The 13,617-nt window shown below is 45.8% G+C and overlaps 1 protein-coding gene across 5 annotated transcripts in view; it reads left to right on the top strand.

The window, feature by feature from the left end:
* Positions 1-13,617, top strand: part of Ctif (cap binding complex dependent translation initiation factor) — a 271,640-nt gene that overhangs the window by 221,126 nt on the left and 36,897 nt on the right. For all 5 annotated transcript variants that reach the window (XM_052742568.1, XM_052742565.1, XM_052742564.1 and 2 more), the window contains exon 10: positions 8,066-8,221. In XM_052742568.1, coding sequence (XP_052598528.1) covers positions 8,066-8,221 — 156 coding nt within the window. The remainder of the gene's footprint in view (positions 1-8,065; positions 8,222-13,617) is intronic.

The following is a 13,617-nucleotide window of genomic DNA, read 5'->3' as shown; positions in this document are numbered from 1 at the left end:
GAGGCCTCCCTGAGGAGACTTTGGAACGGAATTCTGGAGGAAGAGAAAGTTGGAGACAGATAAACAAAAACAGAGTGAATTTGACTTGAAAATGTCTTTATCCTTTTCAATATAAAATATTGAATTATCAATATTTTATCAAATAACTCATTTTAGCCTCCACCGATTCTGCGGGAGAACTGTGGATACTGGACAGCCTCTGGTTGCCCCTCCCCTCCTCCACACACTCCCCGTTACCTACCTCTCCCACATCCATCCCAACTTCACAAGGGGAAAAAAAAACTTCCTGCCAGCAGTTACTAAAAGAGCACTTTCTCCCCCACCCCCACCCCCACCCCACCCCTCCCTGAGGTGGGGGTGCGGGAATGATGTTGCAGTACCTCTCTGAACAGAAACACATCAACCACTGGGGAAGTCCAGTTTGGATGGGCAGATAGCCCTTGGTCAGTTGTTTTTTTGTTTTTTTTTGTTTTTTTTTGTTTTTAAAAAAAAAGTGAGACCAGGATGGTGCAGGGTGCAGGGCTGCCTGTCTACCCCAGGAAGTGCAAAAATACACTGTGGTCCTTGTGCCAGGCCCCTCCCCCACCTCCCAGCCGCATCTCCCTGCTGTGGCGGGCCTGCCCACAGGGGTCGAGGGGGTAGGGAGCTGTGTTTTTCCCCTTCTGCCTGTACACAGCTGTTTTTGGCTTGGCCACAGAATTCTACCACACCAGAGTTCATGTGGTTATCCAGAGTGGGAAGAATTTCCCAGAATGCCTTGAGAAACCTGAGACACTGAATGGCTTTCAGGGCTTATTGATGTGGCTGGTGCAGGAAATAGCAGTACGTCAATAAATAGTTTTAGGCAGGAAACCGGGCTTAAATGGTAGCCTTAAAGTTTGGGGAAAGACACCAGGGGTTACAGGGAGGGAGCCTGCCCGTCAGATGAGAACCTAGAGCCAAACAGCAGACTTTGAAATAACTGCCCCCGAACTGAGGCCCCTTGCTGCTCTTGGATGCTGAGAGGCTGAGGTGGGGGGCAGAGTCAAGAACCAAGGACAGGCCAGTTTCAGCTGGCAGAAAGGGGCTCTTTGTGTGGAGGGAAGCTGGCAGCCTCTAACACATGTCAGGAGGAGACACAGGCTACGCTCCGGCCTCTAGGTGAGGCATATTCACACCCCATCTGGTGGAAGTCAGCGCCAGCTGCCAGTCACCCCAAGACTTCCACTGTCCTACTTTAAAAAGAAAAAAAGCAGGGGTGTGGGGATCAAGGAAAGGAACCATCACAGTCAGGACCTGTTTTTCTGGTTATGAAAAGAAATTTAGAAAAGTCCATAAAATGAAAGGAAGAATAAAGGCCATCCACATTTCCACTATTTGGAAGCAACCATATTAAACATTGTGAACAGTTCTTTTAAAAACCATATATATGTGGATGAGATTATATAGTACACACTGTTGAGTTTCACTGTTTTCATTTAGCATTATGAAAACATTTTTTGTGCTTTTATAAATTTTTCACAAACAAGTTTTTTTTTTCTTTTGTTTTTTTGTTTTGTTTTGTTTTTTGTTTTTTTGGGTTTTGTTTTGTTTTGTTTGTTTGTTTGTTTTGTTTTTTGGGTTTTTGAGACAGGGTCTCTATAACCATGGCTGTCCTGGAACTCACTATATAGACTAGTTTGGCCTCAAACTCACAGGGATCATTCTTCCTCTGATCCTAAGTTCTGGGTTCAGAGGTATGTGTCACCCTGTGGGCCGACAACAAGCAAGTTTCAGGGAATGCATGACCATCTCTGACTTAACCATTGCCTTGTTGGGTGGCTAGACTCTTGAATTTTTATGTATATTAAGCTTGCTTCGAGATATCATTTACATTTATTGTATTTATTTTGTGTGTGCGTGCACATGTACATGTGCTAGCTTGTATGTGAAGGTCAGAAGTCAGCTTGTAGGAGACAGTGCTCTTCCACCATGTGGACCTTAGGGATTGAATGCAGATAGTCACACTTGTAGGGAAGCCCTGCACTCACTGAGCCCTCTCACTGGTCCATTAAGAATATTCTTCCTGTTCTCATTATTTCTTTATGATAGTAACCCAGAGGTGTAATTGCCAGATGACTCTTAAGGCTTAATTAAGGTTTCTCTGGAAAAATGTATACTGCCCATGTATAAGAATGCCTGTCTCTGGCTGGGTGGTGGTGGTGCCTCCCAGCACTCAGGAGGCAAAGGCAGGTGAATGTCTGATTTCGAGGCCAGCCTGGTCTACAGAGGTAGTTCCAGGACAGCCAGGGTTACACAGAGAAACCCTGTCTCAAAAAAAAACCAAAAACAACAAATGTCACTTGAATCCTCACCAGCACTGATGATTGCCATTGTTAAAATTTTGCTGATATAAGCAGATGGGCGAACATGTTTTTTCATTCATTTAATTTCAACTGGTATTAAATGTGTGCACTTTTGAGGGTTTCCTTGAGGCAGGATCTCACTGTGTACCCTAGGCTGATCTAAAACTTGCAGTGAGTCCTCTTTGCCCCTGCCTTAGAATTGCCAGAATTATAGGCGTGAGCCACTATGCACAGCCATTTCCATGTATTTATAGGCAATTTTTGTTTTGACCAGTATTTCACTCCTTGAAAGTCCTCTGTATTTGTCCATGATGGGCTTGGTGCTGCTATTACAGGTTTGAAGATCCTGCATATATATGCCAGAGGTCCTCAACCTTCCTAATGATGCGACCCTTTAATATAGTTCCTCGTTTTGTGGTGACCCCTAACCATGAAATTATTTTTGCTGCTCCTTCATAACTGTAATTTTGCTGCTGTGATGAATCGTGATGTAAATATCTGAGATGGGGGATATCTGACATGTGACCCCTAGGTGGATAACCACTGCTAGATAGTAAAGCAATTGCCCTCTGTCCTATTTGTTGAAGGCCTGTTGCCCCACCCCACCCACTCCTGTACCCTCTTAAGTGTTTGGGTGCAAATTCTGTTGCTTCGCCCTAAAGCCCACCTTTCTCCACCCCAAAGTGTGATTTCACTCCATGTCACCTTCTTCGAGTTTTTCTTTTTCTTAATTGCCTCTTTATTCCACCTGGAGTTCCTCTTGCGGTCCAGGGTGCGTTGAGACTATAGACTATTTTCTGCCTGATATTGGACAGCTGTGGCTGCAGTGTTACTCGAGTGGATACTGCATCCTCTGCCTCTGATTTGCGGCCCTCGGGAGATCAGATGATAAACCCTTGTGGATGCCAAACTTGTGTCTGGGCTATCTGATCTAGCTGTCCATGCTCCGCCAATCCCATGGCCTTTTAATTATTAAAGCTTTGGAATAAATTAAAAGTAATACAACCCTTTCCAATTTTGTTGTGTCCTGACTAGTGATTTTTCCTATTATTCTTTTGAATTACTTTTAGGGTCATTTTTTCCCCCTGAGTCTACATCCAATGCCCTTGCCACACACACAAAAGTTCATGTTAAGATTTAATAAATTAGATTCTGATCATTAAAACATCTCACTGGTAAATTGTGTCATGAAAGCAAGCTGTTGACTTTTATATATTAATTTAATAGCTAGATACTCATTAATTAGTTACTAAACTCTGATTAATCTTTATTAGAGGGTTCTCTTGGGTTTTTCATACATATAATCTAATAATTTTCTCAGGCTCTTCCACCCATGGGCATCGCTGCTGTTTTTCAATCAGACCCCTTGATGTAATAGATTGCATTTATAGATTTCCTGACTCTGAATCGTTGCAGCCTTCCTGGGATGAAAGTCTACTTGGTTATAATGGATCTATTTGCTGGCATTTCATTTAGAGCCTCCCCATCCATTCACATTAGAGAGGTCAGCTGATGCGATCCTTATTTTTAACTTAGTGGGAGATTTCGGTTGTAGATGATTGGCTGGCAAGCTCATTTTTTTCCTGTGTTTTGGATCCATTTCCAAATGACAACAATTATCCCAATTTTTTTAATTAATAAGTTTGGATGAACTTACCTATTAGAGAGTCATGACGTTAGAGACCTCCCTATAAGGGTAATTCTTTCATAACTTCATTTTATTTCATGTCTTTTCATCTCTTCTGGCTTTGATCTCTTTCTTTTTTAGTAAGGTTTAATGATATTTATTTTTCTGAAACATTATTCATTTCATCATGTTTTGCAACTTAACATGGTCATAATTTTTGTTACGCCTTACCTCTTTCATATTTGTTTCCATATTGAAATTTTTTCTAATTCTTCCTTCTTGCTTTTGGATGTAATTTCCTTTCTTATTTTTTAGTTAATTTCCAGTCTTATCTATATTGTGTTCTTTCCTATATTTCTTTAGCTGGTGATAGTTTTCTGATTTTTTTGAGTTGAGTTTTTGGATAACTCTGCTAGAAATACAATGCAACCCACTCACATAATTTTAAATGTAATTATATGTTCTACTTAACCTAGTATATCCCAAATTTTAGCATATAACCAACCTTTTTTTAAATTTTATGTGCATGTGCCTAAATATGGTTATGTCCATGTGGGTGAAGGTGCCCGTGAAGCTGAGAGATGCGCTGGCTGGTTTGTATGTCCACCGGACACAAGCTAGAGTCATCAGAGAGGAAGGAGCCTCAGTTGAGGAAATGCCTCCATGAGATCCAGCTGAAAGGCATTTTCTCATTTACTGATCAGTAGGGAGGGCCCAGCCTATGGTGGGTGGTGCCATCCTTCAATCGTTGGTCCTAGGCTCTATAAAAACGTGGACTGAGCAAGCCATGGGAAGCAAGTCAGTAAGCAGCACTCCTCCATGGTCTCTGCATCAGTTCCTGTGTCTGGGATCCTGCCCCATTTGAGTTCCTGTCCTGACTTCCTTCAGTGATGAACAGCAATCCTGAAGTGTAAGCCAAATAAACCCTTTCCTCCCCAACTTGCTTTTTGGTCATGGTGTTTCATCGAAGCAATAGAACCCCTAAGACAAATTGGTACCAGGAGTGGGGTATTGCTGTGACAGACCTGATCATGTTTTGGGGAGGACTGTGGAAGGACTTTGGAACTTGGGGCTAGAAGAGCCATTGAGTGTTGAGAACTCAGTGGGATGTTCTGTGGAAACTCGGAAGATAAGAATGTTAAGAGCAGCTCAGAGGATGGAAGCCTGGCTTGTGAAGTTTCACAGGGAAGTTTAAAGACTCTATTGGGGCCATTTGTTATTTTGAATTAAGATCCTGTGGTTCTGGTTAGCTGGGGCTGAAGAACCAGCTGTGATTAACAAGATATCAGAACTACTAAAGTGAAACCTTTGTGTTACTGGGACAATTGATGCTGGTCAGCTGGAGCTGAGAAATTAGCAATGATTAAGAAGAGACCAGAATCCTGGGGGCTGGAGAGATGGCTCAGAAGTTAAGAGCACTGGCTGCTCTTCCTAGAGGTCTTGAATTCAATTCCCAGTAACCACACGGTGGGTGGCTCACAATTATCTGTAGTGAGATCAGATCCTCTTTTCTGGCCTGCAGGCATACATGCAGATAGAGCACTTAAATCTTTTAAAAAAGAGGGAGAGACAGAGACAGAGACAGAAAAACAGACAGAGAGAGACCAGCATCACTGAGGTGAAATCTTCTGGGGAATGTTTCTTGAGAGCCCAGAGAAACAGTGTTCCAGAGGCTGCCAAGGTTGTACCTCATATTGGCAGCAGGACTTGGTAATGTGTAAGCATCATCCAGGTGGTACTGGTTTTGAAGGCATGAAGGGGTCATGGAGAGCAGCTGAGGCTTGGCACTGTAAAAGTCCAGGAAAGGCCATTGGTGAAGGTGCAGCCCCAGTGACAGTTGAAGACCCAGGACTGAAGGGGTCATGCAAAGAAGTTGAGGCTTGGTACCATGAAGAGAGCCTATGAGAGGCTATTAGTGAAAGTGCAGCCTAGTTGCAGCAAGGGAGCCCAGCATTTTGGAGATGCCAGTACCATAGAGTGACCACCAAGAACAGCAGCAGATGTGGAACGGAGCCACCTGGGGCCTAGACAAGCTGTGTGTGCTGTAGAGGGCAGAGCCAGAGAAGTGACCTAAGCCCTTTGGAGGAGCCCAGAACATTGTGAGTGGATCTCTGACATTAGACAGAATTGTTTTGCCTTGATTGTGATTGTGCCCTGATTTTTCTTCTTGGAGTAAGAACATATTTTACTGGAGCCCACACTTGAGAGAGAGATTGGTTGCTAAGATTTTAATGTGCTAGAATTTGTAAAGACTGTGGGACTTTTAAAATTATTTGTGTTCTCAATGTGCGATCTTGGGGATGAAAAAGAAAGGAAGGTCATAGGTTAGTAGTGATGTGTTTGTGTGTCAAGTTAAGAAGGGGTCAGTTGTACTGACTGATTTTGTGTGTCAACTTGCTACAAGCTAGAGTCATCAGAGAGGTAGGAGCCTCAGCTGAGGACCGTCAGTTGAAGTATTCTTCAAGGCATACTTTTACTTGTATTTCTCTGATAATCAAGCTGAGGAAGAGTAATGACATGAAATCCTTACGGCATAAATTAAGAAGTGATGTTTGCTTTCCAGTCTTTGGTTCCTGTCTCACAGTCTTAACCAGTCTTTCCTAATTTAATTTTGTATTATTAGCTAACTACTACTATAAAATTACCATTTAGGTTGCATTAAAAAATTAGAATTGAGCCAAAATGAATTTTAAAAATAAAAATTAAATATCTTCTCTTCCAAAAAGTATTCCTGGCTTTTGATTCACTCTTTAAAAACAACCTTTTACTGACTTATTTTGTCTTAACTTCATTAAGTCTGCCTGGTTTCAATTTCAGTTTCACCTTCCTGTCCTCCTCTACCTTGATTTCCCTCAGAACTGAGGCATGTATTTTGTTGGCTGAAACATCCATTCAAGAAAGGTTTAATTTTTTACTTTTAATAAAATGGCATAAATTGTACCGATTCAACCATCCTAACTGTACCACTTGCCAATGTAAAATGTTAAGTACACATTGTTGTGTGAGAACTCTCTACAACTTTTCCATCTTACAAAGCGGAAACTCCCGTGTCTCCCTCCCCAGCACTTGGCAATTTCTGCTCTTCTGCCCATTCCAGTCCCTCATCTGACTGTCCTAGGCCCTTGTCTGCATCTCAGACTCCTAGGCTTCATCCAGGCTCTGATTTTCAGTTGTGAATACTCCTACTTCTGAGCTCCCATAATCAACTTTTCTAGACTCTTCTGGTGGCAATTAACCTCTCTCTCTTGTGCCAGTAGCTCAGGGTGAATGCGCTTTACCCTAGCTGTTTGTATACTACCTGGCACCTGGCACAATAATATTAAGAGAAGGATGGATGGATGGATGGATGGATGGATGGATGGATGGATGGGTGAATGCAGACTTTAGATTTTCCTGCTGGATGGACAAGATGGCTCAACACTTGCCATGAAAGCCTGATGACCTGAGTTTGATCCCCCCAAACCCATGTTTTGCAGAGAACTGACTCTGTACAGTTGTCCTCTGACCTCCACACTGTGGCACCCACACCTACATCAAGAACACACACACACACACATACAAATAATAATAAAATAACATTTCCCTGTTATCTGCCAGGGTAGTCGTGGGCAGGAGTCATTCTTCTGCTTTGAGCCTAGCACAGGGGCTGAAATGGGCCTCAGTGGTGGACCGCTGATCTGTGAGGGCGAGCAGCATCCTCCATAACTCCCTGGCAGGAGGATGATGATTGAGAGTCAAAGGAGATGATCTAAACAATTGAACTGGGAGGTAATGAATCTGAGAAAGGTGTCATTGCCTACCCCTTCCCAGCATACATACACCTCGACCACCACCATACATTCTCAGTCCCTAGTCTTGGGATCTTCCAGGCAAAGCTGAGGGACATCTAGGAAGGAGGAAGGTAACCAAGGCTGAGCAACTCTCAGAGGAAGAAAAGCTAAGCCCCAGCCCAGGGTAACGGGAAGTGTGATGCCATGGATACAAGGCAGGGTAGTTTCTGTCCTCATTTAAACATAGGATTAGCTCTTGGATCATAGGTGCTGTGGTCCAGCTAGTGTTGCCTGGACCCCTCCCAGCCCTGGTGAGGCTGACGTGGTCTCTTGTGCCTCTGCAGAAGGACTTCACTGTGCGCGAGGAGCTGCAGCAACAGGATGTGGAGCGCTGGCTGGGCTTCATCACCTTCCTGTGTGAGGTGTTTGGCACCATGAGGAGCAGCACTGGCGAGCCCTTCCGAGTGTTGGTGTGCCCCATCTACACGTGCCTCAGGGAGGTAAGAGCAAAGGCCCGGGCCTCCTTACTGCCCCGCCCACCTGCCACCACTCCTGGAAGCTCTACCCAGGTACACCTGAGAAAAACACAAGAAAGCAATGAAGTTGAATGACATGTAAAAGAAGGCCTCCTTTGTAAAGGAGAGAGAGAATTCCCCCATGCTTCTACTTCATGCATAAAGAAATAAGTTTCAACTAAGACTTCAGTAATTCCTAATCTAGAATTTAGTAGAAGAGGTTTAGGGTGGCGTATCAATGAATGAGTCTTTCCACTGAGTTGGTTTACCACTGATTTTTGTTGTTGTTGTTGTTGTTGTTGTTTTGCTTTTTGTTTTTCTTTTTTTTTCTTTTTTTTTTTTGGTTTTTCGAGACAGGGTTTCTCTGTGTAGCTTTGCGCCTTTCCTGGGACTCACTTGGGAGCCCAGGCTGGCCTCGAACTCACAGAGATCCGCCTGGCTCTGCCTCCCGAGTGCTGGGATTAAAGGCGTGCGCCACCACCGCCCGGCCGCTTTTTGTTTTTCAAGACAGGGTTTCTTAGTGTAACATTCCTGGCTCTCCCGGTTCTCGCTTTGTAGACCAGGCTGGCCTCGAACTCACTAAGGTCCGCCTGCCTCTGCCTCTCAAGTGCTGAGATTGAGATTGAGATTGAGCATGTGCCACTACTGCCTGGCCTGATTTTTTTGTTTGTTTTTAATGTTTTGCTTCTTGAGTTGGTCTTAAAAATAGTAAATAGGGGCTGGTGCAGTGGGTCAAGGGATAGCAGCACCTACTGCTCGTTCAGAAGACGCCGGTTCGGTTCCAGGCACCCATGTGGGGCAGTTCATAACCGCTCGTAACTCTAATTCCTGGGAATCAACACCCTCTTCTGGCCCTTGTGGCCATTGCCCCCATGTGGTACACATAAACTCATATATACATATAAAAATAAAACCTTTAAAATAATAAGAAGTCAAGAGACTTTGGAGAAGGAAGCTTGGGGGTTGCTTGCTCTTCCAGATAAGTAAAGCTCACTTTATAAGATCATGGTGGGCCGGGCGGTGGTGGCGCATGCCTTTAATTCCAGCACTTGGGAGACAGAGCCAGGTGGATCTCTGTGAGTTCGAGGCCAGCCTGGTCTACAGAGCGAGATCCAGGAAAGACACAAAGCTACACAGAGAAACCCTGTCTCGAAAAAACCAAAAAATAAAAAATAAGGTCACGGTGGCCGTGTGGGGGATAGAAGAAGACAGAAATGGACAGTGGGAGGCCAGCTGGAAGCTCAATGGTGAGGAAACAATCCACTTCCCACTAGGAGGGAGCAAGCTGAGGGCGGGGCTCTGGCGTCCTTAAGATTAGCCATTCAGATCGGCTGATACGAGCTGGAAGGGAGGAGGATGGGACAGAACCCCCATTTACCAGCCCCATGACTATGTTCGCTGGGGTATGAGTTTCAGGAAGAGAATCATCATGGGAATGAGAGCCAGGGAAATGGGTCACTTGTTGAGTCTCCTCAAAGGCTGTCGTGAGGATGGTGGGCAGAAGGAGCCAAAGCTCCCCAAGAGGTCACGTGGGAAGTAAGGAAATTGTTTCTGTCGGGCATCGATGGGCATCTGGTGCTCGAGGCTGGAAATGGGTGGTATCACCCAGGAAGAGGGGGCAGATGGGGGTGGGGGTATATAGGAGGCAGAAGAAGAGTGGCCGGGAAGGAGGAGGCAATGTCTCCAGAAAGTTCCAGAAGAGTAAATGAAAAGCATCGTGGCATCCTCCAATAGGAGCTGGTACCAGCCCTAACTCCACCCATCTCTGTCCTCTCCCGCCCTGGCACCAGGACACAGGGAAGGGCAGTATCTGGAGAACCAAAGGGCCTGGACTGAGAAGTGGCAAGGCGGGGGGGGGGGGGGGGGGGGGGGGGGGGGACGGCAGTGTAGGGCAGGTTCTTCCAAGCATCTCTTGGGAAAAACTACAGAGAAAATGGACGGAAAAGCAAAGAGCAGAGTCAAGAGGCATGCTTGTGTTTTTGAATAAGCTATAATTAGCAAATTGAGCAAAAGGAGGGTATGCTTGTGTTCGGGGAGCACTCCTTTAGGGGACGATGATGTGCCCATCCCAGCCTAAAGCAGAGCACACATCGCCCTTGGGTCACCTTTAAACCCGCAGCACTGAGCCACCCCATGTTGGCAGTCTCTGTTTCTTTATGACTATGTTTCACTTGAGAGATGCCTCACTCGTTCAATCTGTGACCTCTCCTGACTTGATCTTACTCTTCAGGGTCTCGGTTCAATATGCAGTGCCAAGAGGAGCCGCAGCCTGGGCTTTGGTGTCCCTTGGAGAGAGTGGAAGGAAGGTAGCCTTCTCAGAGGAGGGGGGGGGGGGTCTGGGAGTACCCATTCCGATCTTGTCCACATGGCCGTGTGCCCCCGTGAGCTGTCTCAAAATAAGGAGTGGTGCGGTTCTAGGGCAGTGACCTAAATTGCCCAATTCTTTCTGCGTGATCTGGGCCCCTCCCCCTGCTGTTACTGTCACCTGCTCCCCCAGCAGGAAACAGGCCTTTAGGGAGTGCTGGCCCTGGCTGCTGGGAGATTTTTCACACCACCTAAGGTGGTGCAAACTTTGTGGTGTGAGATCCGGAAGGTGCCAGGAGGTCTGCACAGACGCGACCTTCCTAATGCACACTTGTTTGATGAGTCAAGTACTGGGGGGACATCTCGACAAACACAGAATCACATTGTGCTAACGCTAATCTTGAATAGTAAACCATCTATGCCTTTCTGTATTTGTAAAAGAAGAAATCAGATACTCCCCCCACCCACCCACTCCCCGGGACTGGGATCAAGCTACCCACCACCTGCATTCCCATTCGCCTGTTTTTTGAGCTGTGCCCTCCTGGGGAAGAGATATCCTGCTCTGGGCTTTCCTTGACTGCAAAAAGGCTTTCACCATACTTTTCGTTAGTTACTCTTGCATGACTGTGATAGACAGAATGCCTGACAGGAAATAATTAGGGAGGAAAGATTTGGCTCATGGTTTCAAGAGTCATGTCCATGATTACGTGGGCTCATACACCTGAGCAGAACGATGGCGTCTGAGGCGTCTGGTGGAGAACAGGAAGCAGAGAGCGAGATCAGAAGCAGTGGAGGATAATGCACCACCAGAGGACATACTTCCCTTCACCCCAGCCCCCACCCCCAGTATCAAACTTCTTCCAGCCCTGCCCATCAGAGCATCCAGGCTTTCCCCTAAATAGCACCAGCAGCCCAGGGCTAAGCTTTCAAAACAGGAGCCTAGGGGGACATTTCAGATTCAAACCAGAAGGCACTGTTTTTCTAACGGGTTAGAGAGAATAGCACTGCATGCAGAGAGAGTTGTGTACGCTCGCTCGCTGGAGCAGCTAAGATGGAACATAGGTGTGCCTAGAGGACCCACTGGGCACTGGGGCTCTAAGAGAGCTGTGTCCTTCAGGCTTGGGACCGAAGCATATGCCAGATCTTAAAGGGAATATGAGCAGAATCCCTGCTCGGAAACATCCAGCCAATCTGTGCCAAGGGTTGGCCTGGAGATCCTGAACTCTCCATCCAAGGATCTTTCCAAAAAAGTACCCTCAGATGTGGCCTTCAGAGAAGATGAAGCCTTGAAGAGGTGAATTCTGAAGATTCCACTGCCCCCTAACCTGCCTTATCACACATACTCATACCCAAGCTTGAGCAGCAGCCCCAGAGCAAGTGCAGCCAGGTCGAGGAAGTTTCTCAAGCCAAATTTGCTATTGCTGCCTAAGCCATGCTGGGAAGGCATAGGCTTTCCTTTGGGACCCTGCAGATGGCTGTAGCACCTGTCCTTCCTATCCAAATGTTTAAGTCTAACTTAACTGAGAGAAATCATTTCAAAGGAGGAAAAATTGATTTTTGGACCATGGTTTTAGAAGGTTCCAGCCATGGTCATCTGGCTCCATTGTTTGAAGGTCTGTGGTGATCCAGAAACATCATGGAGGAAGAGCATGGGCAAGGAGAGCTGCTCACCTTGTGGCAGCGGGAAGCAGAGAGAGAGGCCAAAGACCGAGACTTTTTTTTAAAGATTTATTTATTATGTATACAGAAGAGGGTACCAGATCTCATTACAGATGGTTGTGAGCCACCATGTGGGTGCTGGGAATTGAACTCAGAACCTCTGGAAGAGCAGTCGGTGCTCTTAACCTCTAAGCCATCTCTCCAGCCCAACTGAGACGTTCTTATGTGTGTATTCATGTGTGTCTCCCTGCCTTCTGTTCACGCCTTGTATTTGCTTAGCATGGTCTTTTTGACTTATTTTTCTTGGGCTTCCCTGGGGAGATGGCTCTGTGGGTAAAGCACTTGTCCTGCAAATGTGGGGACTGGAGTTCGGATTCCTCGCGCCCATTTAAAAGCAGATGTGGCACAACTGTAGTCCCAGTGCTGGGGAGGCAGAGATGGGATCATCCCTGGGGCCAGCTGGTTAGCAAGAGATCCTGCCTCAGTTAATAAAGTGGAAGGTGATCAAGAAAGACCCTAACATCAACCTCTGACCTCCAAATACATACATGCATGGGAGCACACACACATACGTGCATGCACAACACATAGATGTATACACACACACAAAAGTCATTAATGTTGTTGTGTTAATGCTTAGCTGGAGATCTACCTCAACAGATTAAGGCTAAATATCGTGGTGTTGTCTATACATACAACACTGTATAGCGGATCCCTAGAACTCATTTATCTGTGTAACTGTTGGTTTTTTGCTCACTGATAACAAATCACTGCCCACTTCACAATCCCTCCAGCCTTTGGAAATCATCGCCCTCTTCTCTGACTCAATGACTCTGACTATTTTAGATTCCCGAGGGATTAGCGTGGTTTCTGTTGCTATCATACAAGATGCTGACTGTTCTATCTTAAAAAGGAAGATTTATTTAGCTTACAGTTTTTGGAGGCTACAAGTCCAAACACCATAGTTCCAGCTCTGCCCACTGTGTCACATCATGGTGCATGGCATCATGGCAAAAGATCGCAGAGTGAGATAGAAAGCCATAGAGAGATGCAGACATCAGTCCTGCTCTTCGACTGACTGTGTAACAACTGGAGAGCTCGCTCCACAGAATTCCCTGCTTTGGGGGGTGGTCACCACCCCCAATGATCTGATTTCTTCTCCTCATACCTACCCTTCTGAGAGGTTCTGTGCCAACTCCCAACACTGCCACGCTGGGGACCAAGCTTCCAACACATCAACTCTTAGAGGCAAACCACCTCCAAACCACAGCGCCTAATACAAGTGGAACCATTCGGTGACTATCCTCCTTGGCCGGATTGTTTCACTTAGCATGACGTCCCTCAGGCTCATCCACATGGCTAGTATTGTGGGGTTTGCCTCTTTTAAACACTGGATAAATGTTCTCTTCTGTATACAC

Source organism: Peromyscus californicus, unplaced genomic scaffold (assembly GCF_007827085.1).
Source record: "Peromyscus californicus insignis strain IS unplaced genomic scaffold, ASM782708v3 Scaffold_17__1_contigs__length_78620276, whole genome shotgun sequence".
Classification (NCBI taxonomy): Eukaryota; Metazoa; Chordata; class Mammalia; order Rodentia; family Cricetidae; genus Peromyscus; species Peromyscus californicus.
Note: the sequence above shows the minus strand (reverse complement) of the source record. Positions and strands in the feature narration are given on the sequence as shown.